The sequence below is a fragment of the Trachemys scripta genome, chromosome 6, assembly GCF_013100865.1.
Source record: "Trachemys scripta elegans isolate TJP31775 chromosome 6, CAS_Tse_1.0, whole genome shotgun sequence".
NCBI classification, from domain to species: Eukaryota; Metazoa; Chordata; order Testudines; family Emydidae; genus Trachemys; species Trachemys scripta.
In genome coordinates, this window is record NC_048303.1 from 50,133,123 (window position 1) to 50,160,415 (window position 27,293).

Genomic DNA, 27,293 nt, shown 5'->3' on the forward strand with positions numbered 1-27,293 from the left:
ATTTATACAAAGTGGAACAGGCATGATTGAGATAAAAACTGACTTCATAGGCTGGTGGTTAGGGCACTCAACTGGGATGTGCAAGATGCAGGTTCTCTGCTCCAGATGAGGCAGAGCAGCCACATGGGTCTTCCGCATCTCAGATGAGTGCCCTAACTCCTAGGCTATCAGCTGCTCTGGGATGGGTTTGCATCTGTCTCCCTCACTCTCAGACCCTAAACCTTGCTGCGGAAAGTTTCTGTTTCAACTTAAAAAAATAATAATAATAAAGCTTTCATCGAAAAATTCTGAACCAGTTCTACTCACAATTGACTCTTACATACAGAGGCAGCTCTTAGTATGCCTACTTCTTACCTTCCATCGGATGCCACTCTCTGATGCTAGCCAAGCACTACATTCAAAGCAGGAAAATGGTACTGCCCAAGTTGCAAGAAAGCTTTTAAAGTTTGAAAAGCTACTTTGTGACCTACTTTCTGCATTACAGCAATGCTATAGTTAAGACTGTGCAGGTATCTCCATTAAAACCACATATTCTGAGGTACTCTTTATCTATGTGGTGAAAAAAGCACTTCTAAATGCTTCTTGGCATACAAGCCATAGCGTGGAAGAAACATTTTAATAAGCAGTTTGGGGTGAGGGTGGAGGGTGAGGGGGCACTGTTCATTAGCTTTTGAGTTTCATGAAAACCTAAGAAGCCTCAAAGTTTTGTTGCTCCCAATGCAGTTTTTGGCTCCTATAACTGCTTGTTTTGAAATATGAAGTTTAGCACCCTATGATCTAACCCCATTTGCTATTACACCAACTGAGGATCTGACCTACAGACAATGTATATGGGTTATAGCTGCTTTAATACATTTTTATAAGGATTTTGTATGATAATGTATTCAACTCTGAATAGATTCTATAATAATCAGCTTTGAGGTAATTACATATTCTAATTGTGCCTAATAATTTGCTTATAGCCACCGAAGGTCAGTCTGATTTTTCCGCTTTTTAAATCGGAACTATTTTATAGGCAAGGAATACGATATATATCATGATTATTAAATATTTATACTACCGTAGCATTCAGAGGTCCCAATCGGACCTCTGCTCAGAACACAGATTATGCACAGCGCAAATGCATACAAAGACATAATTTCCTGCCCCAAAGAGCCAGGACTTCAAATTTCCTCAGCCTTGCAACTGCCATTTCTGTTGCTGCTTTACCAGTACTGAAGAACCAGGCTACCATCAGGAATTCTGTGCCTTCTTTTCCTGGCCACTCCCCTAAGCTAGTGGTGGTATAGAAACTGCTATGACAGTTGTATACCACCTGAAGATTCCCCTATGCTGGCTCCCCCTCCCAGCTGCTAGCCAACCCCACACCTGGGCAATGAATTTGTATGAGCGCTCATGCATCTTTCTAAAGTAAATTATTCCGGACCACTGTAATCATTTCAATACAAATTCCTCAGGACCAGATTCTGATGCTGTTACTCATATTCAGTAGCGCCTTATTCTCCGAGTGCTCCCTTGAAGTCAGTAAGACCGTTTGTGGAGTAAGCTCCTTATTCCAAGGTAAGGAAGGGTATCAGAATCTGGCCCCTAATGGCAAGAGATTTACCTTTGATGGAACTGTCAGAGTGCACTAAACTCTCATGTATTTTAACTAGTTGCTACAAGATCAGCAGAAAGGGGCACTTCAGTAATCATTCCTGCAAATGTTGTCTTTGTTACACAGCCTCGCATAAAACATCATTTGATTTTTATTTAAAAGGACTCTTAAAAAAAGAGGCGTCCCCATTGGAACAATGCATGGCTTGACATTGCTACTGTCCAAAACTGACAAGTCTTACATTATTGCACCCTGCTGTATCTGTTATATGCTAAGGGCTACCCCAGCAGGCACTGGAAACAAATTTGAATACAAAGGTAATCTGTTAAAGAACAGTGAGAAACCACTATGCCAGGTCACACTGTCAGCTGTTTGTAGAGAAATGGATGTTGTCTACAGATGCAAAAGGTTCACTGAGACATAAAACAGGAAAATCTTAAGAAGTCTCTGTGATGTTTTCAGTCTTCCAGTGTTGTTAGATTTGAACAATCATGTTCTGCTATTTATCTCTGATGTTTCTCAGCACTGCTGCACCACGCTGCTCATTCCAGCTGTAGCAGCAGGCTTTAGAGAAGCTTCCAAGCACTGGAGTAAATTATGTTTTTGCATTGTAACGGAGAAAAAGCAAGCATCTTTTGAAAAAGTTTCTTGGGAGTCTAAAAATATCTTCTCAGGCTCCCCAGACACAGACTAAAAAGCTTGCAGACTTTTTTGGCAATGCCAATGTCATCTGTTTGCTAAGCCTCTGTGTAAAGGCTTCCCATAATCTCTGAGCAGAAACTGTTTCAATGCAGGGGCATTACACAGATCAGTGTCTATTTCCCACAAAAGATCTACCACATGAGTTGAATTTACTGAGAAAGTTCCTTTTGAAAATGTGATTTAAAAAACCCCCACATAATTACAGTAATTGTTAAATATTAGTGTAAAGTTAAGACGTGTCTAATCAACCCCTTTCCATGAGATAGTCCTGATGGCTAATTACCTGTTTGACCACATGATTTACTTCTGGGTAGTGATTTATGTCTGTTTGTCTAAATAATCTCCACTGATACTTCTAACACCTACTGGTGAGTGTGCATCTGATTAACAGCCCATTCTCAACACAAATCAGTACCATAAAGTTTTCTTCATAGTTTTCTTCTAACATTCATCAACATTATGCTTAAATATGTATTACATTTTTAATAGATCTTGGTTTATTCACATGAGAGACAATGAAACATTGAAAACATCACATATGAATTTTTTTTCTATAATGTATCTCTTCAACATATTACTGAAATTCACAAAAGGACACAAAATCATCACAAAAAGATCATTATGACATACCTTACAACCTGTTTCTAAAGTTACTTAAAAAGTAAGCTTAAACAGAGCATTTCAAGATCATTTACATTCATTTGTGATCTTTGACATTCAAAATATAGACACAGAATTTTAGTCACCATTATAGCGAATAGTTTGCTTACAAGATTTCATCAGACTACTCTTCATTCTGATTCGTTTCTAAAAAGTGGTACAAACCAAACTGATATCCCTGTATTGCTTCTATGGAGAAGAGACAATGTTTTTACTCCATCATAAATCATCTGTTTCTTCACTGTAGCTGCTGTCTGTTCAATAAATGACACAACATCCGATTTCTTTTGCTCGGGTTTCACCAAAGAACAGCAACAACAAGAAAGGTAAACCCTTTATTGTGGTTTAGAAACAGATATCAAAAGAGCCAGTAACTCCCTTTCAAACAATTCATCCACATCTGCTTGAAAGTTAAATGCTACAAGAAGCCACTCGGCTCCTATAGCCTAGTTTCCACATATATTTGCATATAACATGGATCTGAATATCTAACTGCTGTGCCAATGTATGTATGACATTAAAAAATTAGCCAGACTGGACAAAATAAAATGGAAGAAAAATCAGTTTTTTTATTGTAATGACCAGACTATTCCATCATTATGATTGTGTATTATAAAGGATAACTTAATGATTTACTAAACAACTGTGCTAGTTAAGTATACACCTGCTGCATATAAAACTTATAATAAACATACATTTTTAAAGACAATATGAGTTAAAAGGCATCACAATTTGATATCTCTCTTTAGTTTTCAGCACGCATATATAAAAACTATAAGTTGCTTTTGTATACCAGTTAAATGATTTCCAAGGAAATCTAACTGTATATTAACATGCACATGCTATAAGAATAGAAGAATGTAATGGTAGACCAGCAACACACTCATTAACGACCCGTATTACTTAATTTCCATCTGTAGCTGGTATTGACCCAAAGGCAAAATAATGCAGAGCTGACCACTGCAATGATGGTACCACTGCATAGTTTTTATTATGAAAGTTGATATTTATTGAGAAAGATGAAGTTTAACAAAGCATAGAAAAAGTTTGGGACTGTTTGAAAACTTTTTGGAAGCACTGTAAGTAATTGTAACTCTTACAACCCTCGTAATTTTGAGAGTGCCTATTACAGTGTTATGCCAGAGAGCAAAATTAACTTAGATCTGTTTAAGAACCATTTTATTTAATTTTCACCATGTTATGAAGACTCAATACAATTTGCTCTTATCACTGCATTTTAAAATAATTGGAAAATATTTTACTTTAATAATTACAATTCAATTTATTATGCAAAAATGGGCAAATTGTCTCTACAAGGTATGTTGCTCTGTAGAAAAATAATGATATTCATTTAGTCCTCCAGTTACTTAAAAAAAAAATCTCCTGCTGTAACTAGAAGAAAAAGGCTTCGATGTATATCAGGCAGTCATGTACAATTCCAATGCAGAGTATTTAAGACATGTCTAGACTTTGTCAGATGTAATACCTTTTGCTTAAAAGACTTTAGGCAGAAATTGCAGGTACAAGGACAGATTGCATAAGCTATCACATGCTTGCTGCAACTGTATGAACCGTTATTGGATTTTGAGAGCAACCCATAGCGATGAATAATTTAAGAGCTAATAAAATATTCAATTTGACTGATGCATTGGTTTAATTTTAAAATAAAAATGATTAATGAAAGGGGCCAAGTCTAAATGTTAAAGAAATTAGCAAGATACATGCTCAGCTAATACTTGCTCTACACAAGTCTGACAAAATCGCATTTCTTTTTTTAGTGCATCTCAATGCATTAACCCTTACCACATGGCCGTTTAGCCTATGAAAAGAAAAATCGGTTGGATACAACGACACTGGTAGCAAGTTCGCGCTGCGTTTATAGGCTGGGGACTATCTGAGGAGAAACTCATCTTGCATAGGTAGCTATTTGCAATGATGACCCCGCAGAGAGCTTTAAATTACAGTAAGAGAAGAAAGTGGGGGAAAGTACCATTTCATTGTCGGTTCCTCCACTTAAAAAACAGACAGTGCTAGATACTAGGGAGCGGGCAGCTGCCAGATCATTGTCTGTGGGGACTTAAAAAGCAATTCTAGAATCAGCCTCGATCACCAGCTGTCCTTTGCTGGGCTAGCCTTAGCCCTAGCAGTTGCTGAGTTTGGTGCCGTGTGTGTGTTACAGGGCTGAGGGTATGATTCACGGAGCAGCAGCAGCACTGGCAGGGAGGTGAGTGTGAGTGAATGACCGCAGCACAGAGCTCCCAACAACGGGACTGGGTTGGGCGGCAGCTGCAGTTGCTGCATCCAACCCTTCCCTGCCTCCACCCAAACCGGGGCTGCCCATCTCCACACCTATGGGACAGGCAGGCGTGTGGTTCACGCAGCCACCCACTCGCTCCTTCTCTCATTGCTTTAGAATCAAAGTGCAGAGACAATCAGTGCAGAAAACAGCACTGGGGGTGGGTAATCACCATACGAGGAACACCCCTCGCTGCATCTGAGAAACTAACTACACATCGGGTTTCATCCCATCACCTTAGAGGAGGCTGCCGATTGCGAACATTATACTAGGAAAGGTACTTGAGAGCCTCACATGCACATTGCCTGACTCCCCGGGATCCTGTGGGCCAGTCTAGCGATGAGGGTGAGGAGGAGTTTCAGATCGCAGTCCCTGCTCAGCTCAGAACAGAGCTGCTTTGGGTGAATCCCTCCAGCTCCGTACAGGGGAAATGGCAGACACCTTTTCTGATGGGGGGGGGACTTTCCCTTGGGGCTGCAGCCAGATGGGGATATTTCAATCAAACCCGGCACAGTGGGAGGCTTTTTTCACACCCCTTTACCCTCCCCCCCCAACAATCTCTCTTTTGAAAACTGCACAGAAAGGATGCTTTAATCTGCCAGGGAGAGCGCCTCAAATTCTGGACCAAACCTCCCCTGTCGCTACAAACTTGAATACACCGACCCAGCAGCGCTTCGTATTTCCCAGTATCCCTCCTCTCCGAAGCGTTCCCATGAAGATCAGACCAAGCCTTCGCTGGCTTTGCATTAAAACAACAACAACAACAATCCTCGTTACTTTATTATCCCTTCTCGCATCCTTAGGTCATTAAGAGCCTGACAAGATGAGCTCCTGCAACTTTTACTACGGGAGGGGTGGGGATGAATTAAAAACCCATCGGATTAAGGAGTGTGTTTTATTCCCACATTTCAGACGGAGAATGTCCTAGTTAGAGAGCCAGCCAAAAAGAAGATTGACACAGGCGTTCATTAGTAGAGCGGTATTAAAGCCCGTGAATGTGTTTGCAAACTGTTCAGCATTTTGCTGGCTCTTCAGCACCGAATTAACACCCTTAAAAAATGAAGGGGAAGATGTGGACAGCTCTTGTGGATATGAAGTCTTCCCAACCTCTCATCTGGATTACATTTAAACTCTTACCGTCTCCTTCCCACTAATTAAGCATAGTTACTAAACAGAACATGTGTGCTGAGGCCAGGGCACCTAATCCGACACAGACACATATTTAAAAAAAAAAAAAAAACACACACACACCCACGTTGTCAGCTTTGTATTATTCACAGCTTCCAATAGTTCACGTCTCACCCCCCCCGCCCCCCACAAGATCGCCTGCGTCAATTCTCACTCCACACAGCGCACTTCGCTTCTGACTCTGGGATCACTTGGCTTCCCCGTGGCCCCACGGACACCCCCACCCTCCCCACTGCCCTCACGCCCCTCCTCACCTTGGGTGATTTGCGGCCCCCCGAGGCTCAAACAGAGCAAAAGCCAGGCGACCAGCAAGCGGCTCATCGTGATCCTTTTTCCTCCCCCCAGGGGCGAGCCCAGGCAGGGGGCGGGGGGGGGTTCGTTTGGAAAGAAGGAGGAAGAAAGGGGGAACCTTCCACCAGGCGACTCAGCAAGAAGATGTCCTCTTCCTGGAGGTTCCTTGGAATAAGGCTAATTCTCTTGGCGGGTGGCTGAGTTCTGCCTCTTCCCCTACTAATAAGATCCCGGAATCAGGCAGAGCAGCTCACAGTCTGAGCGCTGCAAGTCCATCACGGCTTGCAGAGCAGGGGCTGGTCCGGCGATGCGCTCGGGAGCTGGCTGGGTGTGTGGCGCTCCCCTCTGTCTACCAGTGGGCTGGTGACAGCCGCCTCCTCCGGCGCCTGCTGCTGCAGGGGCTTCTGCCGGGAAGGGAACAATGAAGGGAGAGAGGACAGAGCCCTGCTGACTGGAGAGCGCACTGTATACAAACAGAGGCGGCGTGCCTCGGAGCGGAGAGCCACCTAAGCTCCCTCCCCCCCCGCACTCCCCTCCCCCTAGTCCCTTCACTGGAGCGGCTCCTTCTGCTGGAAGAGAGCGAGAAGACGACACACAAAGAGAGATGAGCACAGCCACGCCCTGGCACCTACTCCACCCTCCAGTAAGAACCCCGCAGCCACAGGGACTGGAGGACTCAGTGGAAGGAGGACAGCGCTATGGAACAGGAGGGAGGTGGTGGTTTCTTGTAGCTGGCCTGGGTGGGTTTTATTTTCCCAGCTGGTGTTTGGTAACTTTGCAATGAAAATCCTCATCCGTGTAAAACCTTGCCAAAGCCTCCTTATGCTGGGGGAACTGTTCCCCTCGCCCCCTTAATGGGTCATTCTTAGATTGTGAAAGTGCAAAGAGAAACAAATGTTTGCTGATTTCCTTCTGCTCCTTTTCTAGGTGACTTCAGGGCACATGAAAAGGTCCCAGAGACTGAAAGGCTCTGCCCCTTGGGAGGCACAGTCACTGGCAATGCAGGCTTCATTGCAATAAAATTGGGTGGTGATGGCCGAGGTCCATAGGACAATGGTCAAATGAGAGGAAGTGCTCTCCTGGCAATTTAGAACTCACAATGGGTGAAGTTCATCAACAGAACAGCAGGGACAGTGCCAGTCTGCCCCTGCCAACCGCAATCCTGATGGCAACCTGTTTCCACCCACACTTTGGCAGACCATCTGAACCAGAAGGGGACTTGATCCAGCACTATTAAAGTTCAGTGTCCATGCCAAAGCAGTATCTAGGAGCTTGAAGACGAACTGTGCGCACTCCAGAGTCCTCTTCTGCCAGGGAATTTCCCATAGGCTACCAGATAATTTTTGTTTTGGTAACTACTAACTTGTGTTGGATTTTGACTGAGGTCAAAGGACAAACCACTTTAAAGGGCACTACTTGAATAGCTGAAAATTCTATATGTTTTTTTTTTTAATATACTTACATGGCCCCATTACTATCTCTGAGTGCTACACCATTTTAAACACAATTACCCTCACAAACCCCTGTGAGATAGTGGGGAGTATATCCCCATTTTAACAGATAGTCTCGCTGTGCCTCCATTCCCTAAGTCAGAGCCCAGGGGAAGTCTGTGGCAAACCAGGAAACAGAAGCTAGATCTCTGAAATCCTATCATCTGAACCATCCTTCCTCTCTTTCCCCATTCTCTGAATAACATAAGTTATACCAATGTAAATTCTAGTTTAAACAAGGTCTAGGTGCCACCATAATATTATATTATATGAATAAATAAATAGATAGTTGTGTGGGTGTGGGGTTTTCTGTCTAACAGCTTATCCTTACCACCAGCTAACCCACTCTCTACATTTTAGAGCTCCTTCAATAAGCAAGAACATAACCTGTGAATTACCCTGCTGACCTCTTTAGAGGATCTCAGATACCAGCTTTATTTTAGAAACCTCTTTTACTTTAGGAGGTAGCTTTATCAGTCTCCCATCCAAGCACTGATCAGATCTGAACCTGCTTAGCTTGTGAAAGCGGAGAAGCTCAAAGCCTGAGGTGTGCAGCTGCTAATTATATTACAACCTCAATTATAATTAAGGTTATAAAAAAGCAGCTACTGCAGCTGGATAGTAATTTTTTCCCATAATGTTTTCTAATAAGTATGTACTTTGTGCACGGGAGGATTTTTCATGTCATACATCATTCACAACTTGCTGCACTGATTTCACAAAGTACTCAGTACATATTTGCCTTAGAACAAAGAAAAGAAAAAAATATATAATAATTTTAGAAGTCTGCTATTGCCACCTCTGGAACACGGCCTCAGGGGTGGTGGTGGGGAAATCATCCTTTTGTCACTGCCCATATAGGACCTAGTACTACCTTTCTTGCACATGCAATATATCCAGTTAAATCAACTGGAGTTTTGGATGCACAAGGTGTGGAAGATTCTTCCATCCCCAAACATTCATTGTTCAAAACAAATGTCCTGTAATGCCAAGTCAATCGGAAGACAGGCAGATAAATGCCTGGGGGGACACAGCAAAACATACCAAGTTGATGCCAAAACATAGAGCTTCTCTTCCTTCCCCACCCCCAATTTGCAATCCCCCTTTCTGACAACGTATAAGAAGGAAGTGGGAGGATCTTTATGTGACATCATCAATATCATTATGATCACATTTCCTTTCTCCTCCAAAACCAACTTTCACTGTCTAAATGGAACCGGTACACTGCATAGTCCATTCTATGGCTAAACATCTGAGTGGGTTGAAAATTAAACAAAAATAGGTCTTTCCATCTCTAAAGGAAAGAATATAAGAGACCATAAAGAAGGAGAAAGCTATGCAGGCCAAAGTGTGGAAGTAACTGTCTAATTCCAGCTGAAATAATTCTTTGGGTACGTTTTCACTACCCGCTGTATTGGCAGGTAGCAATCGATTTATCCGGGATCGATATATCGTGTCTCGTTAAGACAATATATCGATCCCCGAATGCTCTCACCGTCAACTCCGGAACTCCACCAGAGCGAGCGGTAGCGCAGTCAACGGGGGAGCCATGGCCATCGATCCCATGCTGTGTGGACCCCAGGTAATTCGATCCAAGATACTTCGACTTCAGTTATGCTATTCGCATAGCTGAAGTTGCGTATCTTGGATCGATCCCTCCCCCTAGTGTAGACCAGCCCTCTGTCTAGTTGTGTCTAAGTGGGAAGGCAATTCAGATTTATGGGAAAGGTATAACAGTGGCTGTAGCACAAGGACTAAATCAATTATGAGGACAAGTACTAATGGACAAATATGTATGTCTAGTATACATGCAACACCTTTGTATGATTCCTCATAAAGAACTTCGCTGCTGTCAATGTATCAAATACTAAATTAAACATTAACATGTCACTTCTGCTCCATGTGTAGAGCACATACTAGGAGTCATTTATTCAGGCTTATTGGGGATCCATTAGACAGAGTATTTTGTTTTTTCCTTCTCATATTTCTGCATCATTGATGGCAAACTGGCATCTTGTATACAGAATCTGTGCAGCCTACAAAGCTGAAAGCAGTAAGTGTTGTTTGTGACCATGCTATTTTCAGTTGAATGGAAGTCTATTGACTGCAGAATTGTGGGAATGGGATTCAATCAGTGTGCAATGTTAGACGCTGAAAAAAATTTCACATTATTGACAGAGGGCTGGTTGTATATTGTATACAAACACTAATACAAGCTCCAACCCCACAACCTGACTCCCTAATCGGATTATAAAATCCTTCTCCACTCTACAAAGTGACAAGTGTCCCAGCCCCCATGTCATCTGTTAAATTTTCCCATACATTGTGTCGTGCATACTCAACCAGATTGCTCCCAGCTTCCTAAATCCTCTTATATCTGTCCCCATATAAAACATAGGTTTGGCTAATATGTTACATTCTCCTATACTTCTATCTTTTCTTGATTCCTCTTCATGGATGTAGGACCTTACAGAGATTTCTACCAAGTTTCTCTCCTTGCCTGGAGACTCAACTGTTTCGACCTCTCTAGATTACTTTTGATTCAAGTCTTCTTGGCCTCCAATTCTGGAGGCAACAGCAAATTTGATGTGTGTTGCGTTTACCTCTGAGAAACACTTGAGAAAGAAAGCCTTATTAACACATTTCAATTCCTGCTTGGCAACACAAAGGGGCAGAAGAATATAAGAGGGCTCTGCTTGAACACTAAATTATGTAACGGCTGAAAGTTTCTAGGATGGCAGGTCTGCCTCTTGTTTCAGTTTCACATTCAACACCATGAGATGAAAGCAGAAAGCCTGCAACCACTTCATGGACCACAGTTTGAAACCCACTGGTCTAAAATATAAGGGACTTGGCACAGATACAAATTGCTATAGGAGGTGAACCTGCCAAGCAAAGGAATTGGTTTTGAAAGTCCCCTTTTGAGAGGCAAATTTAAAATCCATATCTTAAAAGCTCAACAAGCAAGCTTATCTCTGGTGTAAGACCACTGGAATCTGTGAAATCTGTGCCTTGTATGTTTAAGTGTACATACAGTATTAAGGTGATGTCTTTATTAAATATTATTCAACTATAAACCTACAAAATAAGTCTTGAACATTAGTTCTTAGACAAAGTAGCTGGTGAACTTATTGAGTGAGTTTATCATTTCAAAAACTTCTAAAGCTGTTTTCATCTTACCAATACATATATTTTGACCACTTGAACTGTGAACCTTTGATTCTCTAGCTAGCTAAGAATGTGGAAGCTTTTTCTTAAGTGTTCTGTTAGGGGCTGTGTAACAAACAGTAAGAAGAGTCTTGTAGAGCATTTTATTCTGAGGGAGAAAACTCAGAATATGATTTAAAAAATCCTGTGTCTTATTTTCAGCACTTATATTGCACCGTTAGCTTTAACAGCTCATTCACACTATACTCCAGAACCCAAGGGAGGAACCACTAAATTACAACAGAGTATTTAATGGAGCTGTGCCATCTGTGTTTCAGAGACTTAACTGCAAACTGAGCTTTAGCTTTGTGATTTCAAAATAAGGGGAATATTACTAGAGTCAGAGGACTTTCAACCCCCACATCACTCATTTTGAAATATATTTCCTATCAAGATTTCAGATGAATAGTTGGTAAGTTTTATTGAAGGGTAATGCCTGGATCATGCAGGCAAAAGCCATCCAGGTTTCTGGACAGTTAAAAATATTGCTTCACAAAGGAAAAAGAGATAACATAACTAATCATAAGTACTGTCTTTGTACCTTCTGATGAATTGGCAACCTGTCATTCCATGTTGTGAAATAGAACCTGGTAGGTTGAAATAGCAATGCAAAGGGTGTAGGAGCACAGCATCTCGGTGCCCTGAGAGATCTATCCCGTCTGAGTCTGCACGGATTCTTCTTTTGGCTTACATCAAGTTGAATAATTTTTTACACAACTGTTCCTGGAAGCCTCAAGAAGCTTGAGGCCCAGCTGTGCTAAAGTCTGTACAGATATAAAGTAACGATAATCTCAACCCTGAAGAATGTACAGTCTAGGAGATAAGACAAGACAAACAAAGGGGGCGGGGGGAGGATGAGGTAACAAAAAAATGCAGAACATTGCCTAAGAATTGCACATGCAGCTATCAGCAGCACTAACCACAAATTATTTTTTTTATTACTGTAGTTCCTAGGAGCCCCAGTCATGGACCAGTACCCCATTGTGCTAGGTGCTGCACAAGCACAGAAGATTTAACTCCCTCAGTGCTCACCCTGATGACAGTCAGCATCCTGCATGAAGGAGGCCTGCAGGTTTTGACCCAGTGTTTGAGCCAACATCTTTCTCTTGACTGCCTCTCCTGACTTTATCCCACTAACATTTTGGGTATCTTTAGAAAAAGCAGTGTTTAACAAGAGGAAACAGAAAGGAAAAAAAAAGAAATCACAGAATAAAAGTTATTTAAGTGCAGACACACCCCAAACTAAGAATATTCACAAGGAGGACAATTTATTTCTGTACCAGGTAACTAAAGTATTTTCTATAGCATGACAGAAAGAACACATAACCTTTCCTCCGTGCCCTTTGTATATATTTACATGCTATTTGAATGGTGTGTGTGTGTGAGAGAGAAATTTGTATCTACTGGCCACAGTTGGGAGGTTTGACTGTTTGTGGAACTCCTTCAATTGCAGATTTTCTCCTCTCCAAGAAAGGCACCACTTCAGAGGGCTTCACTTAAGAAACTATCTTGAACCTGAAAAGGCGAGACTCAAACAAAGGTCATTCTAGAAAATGTAACGCTATGTTAAAAAACTACACATGGGAAACAGGCACGAGTACTTCAGTATTAGGAGGCAGTTTCCTTGTAAGAGGGTAGTATTTTCCTCAATTTGGACATACGCGTTGGAGAACAGTTACTGTCATAGGGTCTGATCCAAAAGGAGTTTTGCCATCAGCTTCAGTGGGTGTAGAGTTGGGGCCATAGCTAGGAGTGTCCCTGTGTAAGTGCTGTATTTTGTCACGGTATCTTTGTTTTATACTCAATTTAAATTTTCTAAGCTGGCTATACTCTTGCAAATTTGGGGTACGCTTAGGCAGATTTTGCATTTGTGTAGGCATAGGATATGGAGTATCTGGACACCTAAATATGCCTTTCTATGCTCTCCACCCCCACACCCCAAGTGAGTTTTGCTTTGGGGAAGAACATATGTACATTTTACAAATGTATGTTGGGTGCTAACCTTTGAAAATTTGATCCCTTGAGCATGGAGCTTTTTAGACCATCCATTTTTGTAGCTTCAAATTGTGTTCACTGCCACAATTCAGAGCAACACCACCTGTATTCCCCCTCCTTGGTTCCTTGAGAGCATCTGCTCTAGGCTCCTTTCACTCCTGACCAGGGGCTTTTCCAGGCTGTATGGTTACCTGCCTACACTCTGATATCCCCAGCAAATCAGACTGCCCAAGCAGACCAGCATCCTTGCTTTACTTTCTCTCCAAAGGCTTATCAACAGTGTGATAACTACCACACAGCTCTTTCTAAGCTTAAAGTGCAAGTATTAAAGAGAAAACACTAAAACAATAAAAGGTCCTGAACACATGCTAAAAGCTTATCAGATATCTTACCATCAGTCTTGTGGGGGCTCAGGATGCCAGAGTTCTTCCAATCCTTCCCAGGAAGAATTGGGGCCCCTTTTGGATGGAAAGTCCTGTCCATTTAGTGGACAAAAGTCCTTTCTTTGTCTGTTGGTCTCTGGAGAGTCCAGTAAGCCTCTCTCTGGGACTGTTACAACCTGATAGAATTTGCCTAATCAACCCCCACTGTTCTTAATTCCCGAAGGAGCTGTGGCCACCCCACCCTTGGAATTACATCCAGTACCTGGCCCACAATGATACACACACTTATTATAGTAGGAGCTCCCAAAGGTATTGCAGGGAATTTTCATATCTGTCACATTCACATTTGAAATTTTTAATCAAGCCAGTTTTCTTCATAAGTTCCCACAGCTCAGCTTCAAAATATTTGTATCTGAAATTACTTTCACGTCTTTGACAAGTGACTGCTTTGAGCCCTGTGGAAAGTCATGTTCTACTAGATGGACAATGGAGCTTGGCAGCCCAAGGCTTAAAAAAAGAACCTTTCTTTGCATCTTCTGGCAACTAGAGGTCTCCCCCAACCTACAAGCCCTCATTTAGAGTTTCTCTGATTTTGGTTTGGTTTAGCATCTGCTTCTATTATTTTCTATGAGAGGTACAGTAATAAATACTGTATATCCCAATATAATGAATCAAATAATCATCAGGAGTTGCACTAAAAGTCCTGTATATGATGCTGCTCAATTCTCTATGGCTAGACCTTGCTCATTTAACCGGCATGTGTATTTTTGCAGTTATAATTGCTAGTCTTGCGCTGGTCATGCAATCCACATGCCTAGAAGCATGACTTCCATGTATATGGATTTCTGGTGTAAGGGAAGGGAAATGCTTTTGAGTTTCTGATGAAAGAATACTCCCATTGCAGTGAAATAGAGGTTCTTGTAGTAGGAAACATGGACTGCATATGCAAACATGGTATACTTTCTGTGGTAAAGAGGCAATATTTTGGCAAAACTAGTGTCTAATGGCCTGGAGTAATATTCTCAAATCCATCTCCATCAGACTCCCCCCCCCCCCCCGCCACTTTTTTTGCTCTAGGTGTCTCCTTCTAATTTTCTTATTTCTCTTCATTTGGAACAAAGCCATGTAGCTTGCTTTCCAGATTTTCTAACCTTTTTTTAAGTGACTTGAAAATATGGCATTTAGTGACTTATGCTTCCTTTTATCTTACTGCATGACATAATAGGGGTGGAAGGAATCATACTAATTGTAAAACCATCCTGAATTTATTGGTTGTAAAATGAAAATAAACATTTAATTCTGCCATGCCATGATGCACAATAACAAAAGGATAGGGGGAGCTATCCGTTACAAACCTGAATGCTTTGATCACTTGTTAGAAGTGTACATTTAGCCAGTGCTTTTAAAGATTAAAATAAACAAACTAACAATGCATCTAACCAGCAATATCAACTTTAATAAACTGACGGTAAATTTTATTGTATTTTGATGCAGATATTCAGTGCTTACCAGAATCAACAGTAAGTAGTTAGTACTCTGACTGAACTCTAAGTATGTTCTACTCAAATGGCAGTTTGTTTTTGATATCACTATTTCCCTATATTTTAAAACATTGTGTGTTGAGCTAATTATTTTAAAACTATCTCTTGCCTCCATATATTTTTGTTTCAAGGTTGCTTTTTTAAAAATGTTGTTTTAAAATATGGGTCATAAGCCACTAAGACAAATTTAACATGAATAAGTATCAGGGGGTAGCCGTGTTAGTCTGTATCTACAAAAACAACAAGGAGTCTGGTGCATCCGAAGAAGTGAGGTTTTTACTCACGAAAGCTTATGCCCAAATAAATCTGTTAGTCTTTAAGGTGCCACCAGACTCCTTGTTGTTTTTTAACATGAATAGTTGTATTAGGAACTCAAGAGCAATTCCCATAATTTATTGTAAGAGCACTAATCAAATCAATTCCCAATATCTGAAATTTCAGAGATTAGAAGATTTATCTCTTGGGTATTGTTTTCAATTGATCAGTGACACACTAAATTTTGTGCTGGCATTTTTGGTCTAATTTATTGTGTGTGTCTTTTCTGTAATTTTTATGATGAAAACAATTAATTAGCACCATTTCTCCCACCCATTCTAAATAGATGAAATAGGGGAAAGACTTCAGTTAGTAATACTACTTCACAGGGACATTCATGATTAATATTTTGAAGAAATGCTTTTCATACACATACATTATCTTATCAGGTAGCCATCATTTTCTTTTTTGTTGTCTGACAAAGCAATTTTTCCTCCCCTTTGCAATTCACTTTGATGGTTTTTTCAGACTATATTGATTTTTTTTTTAATTTCCTGTTTGTTTACGGAGAGTGCACTTCAGTGTCTGTTGCTTTTCTACTCAGAAATGGAATCTTTAAACATACATTCACCGGTGATTGCCAGAAACAGATCTGAGATCTAGAAGGAAAAAACAAACAAACAAACAAACAAAACAAAACAAAAACAAATCTCACACACACACACACACACACACACACACACACACACACACACACACACACACACACACACACACACACGTAAAAGTCCTCTCTCATGATTTGAGCACAGACCATTGTCCCTCTGCCCTCAAGGATAGGGCTGCTGGCAATGATAATAGGGAGTTGATGGTCAATCTGACCAGGGAGCATGGATTAATTCAGTAAAGTTATAGGCATGATTCCCCACTGCCTTGCGCTTTGTGTACAAGTGTAAATGGCTGCAAAGTGGACGTAAAATGCTTCCTCTCTGATCTCGTGGCATGTTATGTTCACACTATTTTTGGACTGCATAGGTTTAAAAGTCTGCACAAGATGCAGTGAAAATAATCTGTCCTCCTAAAGAGCAAAATTCTTATTTGTTGCCTGAATTTGCTGAGTATTTTCTAATAGCGAATCCCAATTTGCACATGCAATAAGAAGCTGTCAGTAATATAGGGAGTCATATTTCAGCATGTGACATCCAAACAGCATAACCTTATGAAATATGAAACATCCTTTGTTCCAGAATCCCCATGCTAAATTATTTGGCATCTATTGCTGAAAGATTATCTCACTTGCCCATCATTTTGGGATCTCACCATCTTCCCCTCCTCCATGAATCCATTATCTCAGAAATGTATTTGTCCAGAACAACAGAATTAAAAGAAAAATGAAGTGACCTAATGATTGTGTTCAATTAATAACTGAACTATTTAAGGAAAAATGGGGAAACTGTAATGACAAAGATAATAAAATGATAACGTAAAAGGTATATTTTTTATATAAAAAGTTAACATAACTTCTACTGTCAAGTATAATTCATTCCTGTATCTTGTGCCATTTCTCAACACTTAAGTAACTTGTACTTTCGGCCACTATATACCTTTTAATAAAAATAGTAAATACAATGTTTACACACAGAGAGCCACAGCCATGAAAGTTGTGCATTCATAAGGAGCACCAGGACTACAGCTACAGCTAAGTATTGAGGCAACAGCATTTGGTGGCCTGATCCAGGGCCGCCCGGGGGCGGAGGGTGAAGTGGTGCAATTTGCCCCAGGCCCTGGGCCCCACAGGAGTTTTTCAGGGCCCCTGGAGCAGGGTCCTTCACTCACTCTGGGGGCCCTGGCCCATGGAGCTTCTTCCACAGCAATTCGGCGGCAGGGGGTCCTTCCGCTCCGGGACCCGCCACCGAAGCGCCAGGTCCACCGCCAAAGACCCCAGACCCCCTGAATCCTCTGGGCAGCCCTGGCCTGATCCCAAGTACTTGGTACTCCAACTGAGCTCAATAAGAATTGCAGATTCTCAACCCCACTGCAAAGCCAGAGAGTGCTAATATATGGAGATATACCTTATCTCATAGAACTGGAAGGGACCCTGAAAGGTCATCAAGTTCAGTCCCCTACCTTCAGTAGCAGGATCAAGTACTGATTTGGCCCCAGATCCCTAAGTGGTCCCCCTCAAGGATGGGGCTTACAACCCTGAGTTTAACAGGCCAATGTGCAAACCACCAAGTTATCCCTCCCCCCTGAGGGATAACCTAGAGGAGTCTTAAAATATCCTCATTGCCAGTTAAAATACTTACAATTTTATGATTCCCTACTGTTTGCTCCCCTTAGCAGTACCTCTTTTCCTCCCAATAATGATTCTGTTCACATTAATGATATCTTTGGAGTAATTAGGGGAGGGTAGATGTTACAAACAATAAATAAACACTGCAGCTGGGGAGCAGCTATCACACAGCTGTTCAGTCACACTGGGATTTCCTGCTCTCCTACAAGTGCAGCAGCTTGCATATAAGTAGTTTTCTAACATTTATTTAAAATGGCTTACTTCTAATTGCATTTTGTTCTACAGCTTTTTCTGTTATTTGATTTATATTTAAGTGGATTGGAGTGTGGGTCAATGTATACTTTTGGTTTCATGTTTATAGAGAGAGAATTCATAATAGTATGTGATGATGCTGTATAAAGGTTTAATTGGCCTTTGTTTGCTATGGCTACTTTACTCTTGAGTGAAAACATAAGAACATAATGCAGATCATCACAACAAAGGGCTAATTAACCATCACACACCCTTTTTTTGTGTATGCCAGAAAAGCTATTTGTGAGTCTTCAGACGTTTTAAAAGGGTTATTGCTGCTATCTTTTAACTTTTAGCCTGTAAAGCCAGAGATGCTGGGTTCTTTAGAATCAAAAGTCTGTACAAAGGATGAGAACTTTCAAAGCATCTGAAAATTATCTAAGGACCTAATCCTTCAAACATTTAGGTATGTGTTTAATAATCTGCATGGTGAGTAGTTCAATTGAGTACGGTAAATATGCTCAGCTGCCTTCTGGCTGCTCTGAGGTCCAAAATACTTGGAATACCGAGGACTCCTTCTATGCCCCATCTTGTCACAGGCATGCACCTATGTTGGGTGCTGCCTGTGGGAATGGTAATGTAGGAATTCCTGGCTGGGCACTTAAGTTCTCCAAGATGCATAAAAGAGCTGTAACATGGCCTTGAAGCAGGGCTTGTTGCAGGGGATTCTTGTGGAATTTTCCTTCCCAATGTTACCACGGTAGGGAAATGTGTTAGCAAAATGTTTCTTAATTGGAAAACATTCAGGTGTTGCCAGTTAGTTAATGCATTTAGCCAGTTTGCCACCTTGTCTGCTTTTAGAGAGAGGCAAGTTGCATCTCTTCACACAGACTTTCCACAGAATGAAAAGTCTTTGGTACTTAATTGTTTAGTTGGCAAAATATTGCTTCTTAAACATTTTAAGAACTTTCTTTTACTGGGACAGCTTCTGAGAGCCAGATAGTGGCTGGCAGGGTCACACAAAGGAAGGGAAAAGTATAGATTCAAATAGCCTTATATGTACGTACACCTACCTGGTTCTGCTCCCTGCACAGGGACAAAGTATGCTCACACTACTTGTGTTCTCCTGGATTCAGGGACTGCTCACTTCTTACATCCTCTGAAGTATGAACTACCCCAGCTGGACACACACATGTAAGTTTGCTGTATCATCCTTAGGTGCATAGTAATAGATGTCTGTCTGCTACTCCCTGGGGAGCACATTCCTCAAGAAGGTACAATGGCTAGTGCAAGGTAATATGACTGTGCCTATGTGGTGGGCCAGTGCCTATCAAGTGCACACTGGCCCCTATTGGGACACTAGACTGATAGGGGTGTCCAATAAGAAAAGGATTGTAAATTCTAAGAGGAAGGGTAGTCCAGTGGTTAGGTTGCTAGTTTGGGACTTGGGAGATCAGGGTTCATTTCCCTGTGTCATAACAACAGGCCTTGAATCCAAGTTCACAGGATCAACTTGTGACCCCTCCACTTGGCAGCCTGCTGACAATTGCTGACCCAGGACTGATGAAGCCTAGCCTCAATCTGAGGCTCCACCTCTGAGGTCCTATTGGTGGAATCCCAGAGCTGTCAATTGGCCTGCTGGCCCTACTTAAGCCAGCAGCAGGAACAGGAAGCTGTCTAAACAACTGGAATCCAGCTGTCTAAGATGCCTCTGATCTCCACTATCCTGATCTGGCCTGACTCTAGTTACTGATTAGAGCTTCTGATCTCCCAGTATCCTGACTCTTGACTCCTGTCTTGTGTCTGTGGACTCTGGCTCTGATGACTAGGTCTGGCTGCCCACAACCTGGCTATGACACTCTGCTCTATCACAAACTTCCTGTGTTACCTGTGGCAATTTAATAGGCTGAAATCCAATGAAGTTAATAGGAGTTTTCCATTAACTTCAAAAGGATAGGATTTCATCCTAAAGCTATGTCTATACTATGAGGTAGATGTGTGATTCCCAGCTGAATAGACATACTTGTGCTAGCTCTTCTCTGAGCTAGAATGCTAAAATAATAGTGTAGTCACAGTAACACAGGCAAGCAACAGTGGCATCTTTTAGCAGCCCAAGTACGTACCAACAAAGTTCAGGAAGGTTTGTACTTGGGATGGCTAAACTACTGCTGCTGCCCATGCTACCATGGTTTCACTACTATTTTTAGCACATTAACTCAGAAAATGGCTAGCATGAGTATGTCTTTGCAAGCTGAGAAGCCCATAGAGTAGCCTAAGACTATCTTGTGCCTCAGTTCCCAGTTGGTAATGGATAATAGCACATCTCTACCTCATAGGAGTGTGGTGAGAATAAATACATTAAAGATTGTGAAGATCTCAGCAATCACACCAAAAGGGGCCACAAAAGTACCTTAGATAGATAATAATTAATAAGGGAGGTATTTGGAGGGTAAAAATTATTCTCAAACACAGTGCAAAGAGGTCAAATATCTAACTGAAAGCATTTTAATAAATTAAAAGGAATATTTATATATACATGCACACACAAGGAAAAAAAACACCTAAATTTAATAAGACATAAAATAGCTTCAGATCATTGGATACTGGCTTATTCAAAATGTTCTCAACATCTTTTTGAACATAGGCTGAAAACTCATCAATTGTAGGCTATTACATATACAACATTGCAAGAAGCCACAAAAGTCACGTTGAAATATGAATGAAGCTGACTGTTACATGATCTATTGTACTATCTGAGATGTCATATAGTTTTGTAGAGGAAGCCTCTGACAGGTCCATGCATTTAGAATCATATGTATATAATTAACAGATTCCAGGTTAATTAATTCCAAGGTTCTCCAGTATTTATTGTTAGGTAGTAGCGAACTTGGCCCCCAACAATTCAGAAATGTATGAAAAAAGAAATATGCACTTCATGCATCTAGGACTGCTGATTATATGAGAGAAAGATTGTACAAAAAGTCTAGACTGACAAGGTTACAACTATTATCAGATAATACGGAGCAGAGTATGAAACCTTCACATTTTTTCTTTAAACCATTGTTTTTTAAAAAGGAGAATTCTTAGATCAAGGTAAAGGGCAAAAATTGTCTATACAGAAAAATGGCTTAGGGCATGAGTTTCTTTAATCTACAATTTTTATGGTCCTCTTCCAAGAGGAGTGAATAATATACTTCAAAATTATTGCACTGAGCTCTGGCATAGATGGCAATGCTGGCACTAAAACTATTTCAATGTTGAGCATGGAAATTATGTATGAGAAAGGGCTGCTGGGACTTGTCCATAGTTATTGACTGTTATTACAAAGAGGAAGGGAAGGGAGGCTTTTGTTAACTATTGTAGGGCACTTCTAGGGCATTCATCATGATAATATTCAGAATGGATTCTGGGGGATAGTTTGGCTGGTTCTGGACAGTTTTTATTACCTCAGGGGAAAGTGGAGAAGAGTAGACAAGTAAAACCATACCTATTTTTCCAGCTGAGGAGCAATGAAGTATCACAGATGTGAGCACAGTGTTAAACTTTGGCTGCTGCTATGCAGTCAAAGAACAAAAGACATAAGGCTTATTGTATTGCAGGCACCTTATTAGTGTAGATGAGTCCTGTTACTGACTGTGAATTGTCTTTCAGTCCTATAATAGTTATTTCCTGATAGCCTTTTATCTGAGCCAAACTTTCGGCTTATATATCTTTCTTTTGGTCCAGTCTCCTGCTTTCCCTCTGTTGAGGTAAACTGAGTGATAAGGACTATCTTCCTTTCTCCATGGTGAAATGTTCAAAATAATAGCACATTGTGCCATAGGCAGACCAATTTCTTCATCTTCAGAATGCTGTGTATTTTCAAAAACTATGTCGACAGGTTGAAAATTAGGCATAACAAGGACACCCAAAGTATGTATAGTACATATGCACAGAGCTTGGGCATGTAAACAGGCAGGGATGCTAAATCTCAGAGAAGCACCCTGATCCCTCTATACTGGTCCCAGCAGCTCCAAAATCAGCCACGGTCATTGGACTGTTTTCTGATTTGTCTATTTCCTTTCCCCCTCTTCTCCTTCGAGTGAGCTGATCTCGGCTATGCCAGAACACACTCTAAATAACATGATAGGGCACAGTGATAGTTCACAAAACTTTTGTAAGTTAATAGTCCATTAGTTAATAGCTGTTGTTGTTTTTAATGCAGTTGGATCTTCTGGCTTCAAATGCTCTTGTGGACTATATAAACCACTGAAACACATGTTGCTTGTGGACCTGTAGTACGGAAATATGTTTCACACCGTTTAGTTTCATTAGCTTCATCATGCTATACATATACTTCCCATAGGCTTCCTCTGGATTGTTCAACTGAATCGTCTGACTGAAAGTTAACATTTCTATTTTTTTTTTAAATTTGGCTGGGCTTATGTCTGCCATATAAGCAAACAGAAAAATGGACCATTTTTATGAGAACATTTATTTAGTCAAAGGTGACCATCTGCAGAAGGTAAGCCATCCAAGGAAGACTGCTCACTTAATATAATGGATTAAGCCCAAACAACAACAAAATTTAATGAAGTCCGGAGTCTAAATCTTTTTGACCAAAGGGGCAATGTTAACTCTGTGGAAGACACAAAAAGATTATGGATGCATTTAACAGTAATTAATTAATGCAACCTGGAGCCCATTGATAAGTTTGAGACGTTCTCATTTTTTTCTTATCTGCAGGAAAACTTACCTGCTCTTTGCTATTGACTTTGAATAATTCATTTTGAATCACACAGGTTTCCAAACACCTGCTGTGCTTCCACTCAGGTCAGGCTAGAATTCGCTGGCCTTTTTAACACTCAGTGCCCTCAGATAAGGAAATGTCATGTGCTCATTCACATTAAAATCTAATGTGGCATTATTTGTAAGGAGGCCTTTTTGCCTGGTTCAGACAAAGGGCTTGGTCCTCCAACATATAATCCATGAATAGTGCATCCTCATCGAGTCAACAGAACTATTCACATGATTAAAGGTTTCAGGACCAAACCCAAAGGATGCATGCTGTACATCAAAGGCCCATTTAATACTAGTTCATTTGACTCTAGGTTAACTAAAACAGAAGGGATATGCCAAATCTATAACTGTGCTGTGCAGCCAAATGCCAGCTAAGTTCAAGATTCTGTTGCCATCGAAGTAAATTACATATTTCCAATTGACTTTTATGATCCAGGGTCAGGCACCAGATGGGAATTATATTTTACCAAAAGAAAATAAGACAAATCCTGTTCTCATTTCCTTTTGTGAAGAGAGTCCCCTAGTAGTGATATTCCAATGTATAAATGAAGGCAGGATTTTGAGTACTTCCTGTGTGGTTGAGTACAGAGCTGGTTTGGAGGCAAAACAGAGATTTGCTGGAGAATCAGCTGGAACACAGAATCTCTTCTCTTCCTCCCTCCAGTAGAGTGGGGTATTAGAACAACAGATGCCACTTCTGCTTCTAGACTGGAGTAATCAATATGGAGGAAGTTTACATCCATTCTACAGTTTGAGGAGGAATTCTTCTCAAAGAAAACTTCTAGCAGTCAGCTCTGTTATTTGGGCATGTGAGAAGATTTATTTCTATATGATCAGTCATGTTGGACACTATGGCCCCTGTGACAAATGTGACAACTTCCTGCAATATCCTTCAAAAATTATTGTTTTAAGTAGGTTGGTGTCCATTGTAGTAAAAATGCAAAGTATATGTATTATTGTGAAATTTTATGTAACTTTTGTAGGGGGAAGACGTGGCCAATGTAAACCATGGGAAGTATTATGAGCTTCAAAGAGCTATTTGAAACAACGTGCCAGACAAGAATGAACTTATGGGACAAACAAAATAAAGTGGGTTTCTCAGGAAATCTGTAGGAGGTGGTATATGCAAATATACCCTCTCAGTTATAAGATAATTTAGCCTTTTGAAACTTTGACCTGAGGACAGGACCTTTGTCTGCTGATTACCTGCTCCCAGGTCCCAAGATCAAAGGCCCCAACTGTATAAAGGAGGGACTGTCAAATTCTTAGGTGGGCTTCTTCTGACCAAAAATCATTATGAACTTATCACCACAGAAAAACCCGTTGGTGGAGTTTGAAAGGATTGAATCCTACCAGAGCCCTTGCTGGAGGTGGGATGATCTCTAGTAATCTTATTATCATGAGTTTAAGTACTTCTATTATGTTTTCTCTGTAATGCTTTGACCTTAAGAATAAATGTGCTTGCTTAGATGTGTGGTACTTTATGACTGTGGGCAGATACGCTGTTCATAACCTCTGGAGAGAAAGCAATGTGCAGACACTGGCTGAGTAGGCAGTCTGGCTTGCTGAGGAACTCTAGGTATAGGCAGGTAACTTTGCAACCTGAAAAAAAAATCCCAGTCAGCAGGTTTGGTGATGAGAGGTGATGGATGATAAACCAGGAGTGGGTGCAGTTGCTGGACCATGGAGGGGGAATAGAGGTACAGTTGCCTTGAACCATGACAGTTCCAATTCAGCAAACATTTGAGCAGTCCCTTCAAAGTCAATGGGACATTCATTGCATGCATAAAGTTAGGCACTTTCTTATGTACCTTGCTGAACCAGGGCCTAATAAGGTTGATGATTTCTTGAAACAGCAAGTTAGTAAAAAATATCTGTTATGTTGACACCATTAGCTCAGGATTAAACAAAGACTGAATGGCTAGCCAAACTACAAAAGCAGTTTCTCCTCCCTTGGTGTTCACACCTCAATTGCTAGAAGAAGGCCTCATCCTCGCTGATTGAACTAACCTCATTATCTCTAGACTGATTCTTGCCTGCATATTTATACTTGCCTCTGGAAATTTCCACCACAGGTGTCTGACGAAGTGGGTATTCACCCACAAAAGCTTATGCTCCAATACGTCTGTTAGTCTATAAGGTGCCACAAGACTCTTCATCGCTTTTTACAGATTTAGAATAACATGGCTACCCATCTGATATTTTGATAATTGTACATAATAGATAAAGCACTGCATATTCACTATCCACTTGTGGTTTAAACCGAAGGGTAGAAATGTCACTCTACCCCAGTCCTAATTAAATGTTTATTCATATTTTCCACTGAGAAATTTTGACATTTTAAAATACATTTGTTTCATTGTAAACCATTAAAAGGCTTTTTTTTACCCCCCCTCTTTTTCTTTAAAAAAATGCACTGTAGAGATTACATAAGTAACATCCCTGGAAACTATAGGCCCTTTTAAGCCTGTTGTCCACCAGGAATCTGGAGTTTTTATTATAGATGCTTTCTAAGCATCTTGACACGTCAGCTTCTATATAAGAGCTGATGCTAGTGGCTTTTCTCTCCAAACATGTCTACCTTGGCTTCTACATGGGGGGAAGCGTGTTTTTATTTTGTGGTAGAGAAGCAGAGTATTTTACATGGCTTAGTTGTAGCTTTACAGTGTAATTTATGTTGTATTACATTGTTTAGTTTTGTGACTTTTGGGTGGGGGAGGGGGAGAATTTGATGCTTCCCACTGTTACCTTGCTCACAAAACTAGAATCCTGCAATAGTCCCAGTGAAACAGATTCACTTTCTTCCCCCACTTCCACCCCCCATTTTCTTTATGCTTGCAGAAGTTGGGGGAACCATAGGAGTGTTAAATTAGCCACTTGAGTTAGCTCATATTTTTCTAGGAATGCATTGGAAATATGGAGAACTGCATTAAAAGAAGCATCCCAGGTCTAGCTTTGAAGCTCAGATCTGGATCTGAACTTTGTGGCTGTCATGCTGTACGATTGAAACATGACCATTTATACAACTAATATTGCCACTATTAGACAATTGCAACAAATCTTGTACAAAGTACATCATGTAAGATGTCAACAGAAAGTTTATGATTTGCTGAGTAGGATTATCCTGTTTATATGCATACATCATCACTGTATCTGAAGTTATGAATATTGTCTATATAGATATATATTTCAAATGTGTTTGTTCCTGGGGTAACACCCACAAGATAATTTACATCTAGTTTAGTCAGCACATTGTGACTGAACCATTTCAGTTAATGTCCCAGTAAATAACACTTAACTTTCACAATGGGGGCCAGAGTAGAAGCTTGCTTCTGCTCGGTGAGCCATCCTGTCGATGCTTTAGCCAGAATATGGGTAATAGCTGCTCCTCTGAGTCATCAAAGCAGGTAAGGGCATGTGACTTGCTCGTGTGACCCTGGACTCCATCTTGTGCCTGTACTTTTCCACAATACGTGCTGGGGGCTTTGTTTGGGACAGTAAAATTCCATCCCCAGGGGAAAGGGTATAGAAGACCCTAGAAACATTTCCATTTTTTCTTCATTTCCTGCTTAATTTCTCTGGACTGGATTTCTAAGAAGGAAGCTCTAACTAAAGACTGATGATGTCCAAGCTGTTTTGCAAAGGTTTCTCTGCGAATTACCCAACTAGCCGTTTATTCCATCACTGCTACAAACCTGATATAAAAACTTTGCAATGATTGCATGTACATGATCTATTAACCATTTTAACTCTCAATTTCTTTTCTCTTAAAACTAAACCTTTTGATTTTAGTTATAAAAGGATTGGCGACAGTGTGAGTATTGGATAAGATCTGAGTTATATATTGACCTGGCTGTGGGGCTGATCTTTCGAGATCAGAAGAATTCTTTGTTTGATGAAATTGGTTTTCAAAAACCACTCATCATAAAGTCTAGTATCTGGGTGATGAAATGAGTGCTGGAATGCCTAAGGAGACTGTCTTTTTGACTTTTTGTTAACCAGTGTGGAGAGACAAGTTTATTTTTGTTATTGGCATGGTATATCTAATGGTAGAATAACCACCAGTTTGATGTGAGTCTGCCCTATTTCTCAGCAATTTGTGAGCTGTGACCAGGCCCATCCCTAGCGGGGTGCGGGGCCCGGGACATAGGTGCAGAGTTTCTAATCTGCTGGGGGGTGCTCCCCCTGGTTCTGCCCCACCCCGCCCTCCTCTTCCCTGCCAAGTTCCGCCCCCTTCCCGAGTGCCCTGTGCCCTCACTCCTTTCCCCTCCACACCTTCTGATGCCGTGGGCAAAACATCTGATCTGCGATAGGCGCTGAGAGGGAAGGGGAGGCGCTGCTTGGCAGGGTCAGGCACTGGGGGTAGGAGGTGGTTCTGGTAGAGG

At 41.0% G+C, this 27,293-nt stretch overlaps 1 protein-coding gene across 1 annotated transcript in view; it reads right to left on the minus strand.

Moving 5' to 3' along the window:
- EDIL3 (EGF like repeats and discoidin domains 3) overlaps positions 1 to 7,216 on the minus strand; it is a 440,325-nt gene extending 433,109 nt beyond the window's left edge. Inside the window, exon 1 of the mRNA XM_034773693.1 lies at positions 6,698 to 7,216. Within this exon, the coding sequence (XP_034629584.1) occupies positions 6,698 to 6,764 (67 nt within the window). The 5' untranslated portion in view covers positions 6,765 to 7,216. The remainder of the gene's footprint in view (positions 1 to 6,697) is intronic.
- Between the last annotated feature and the right edge of the window lie 20,077 nt (positions 7,217 to 27,293).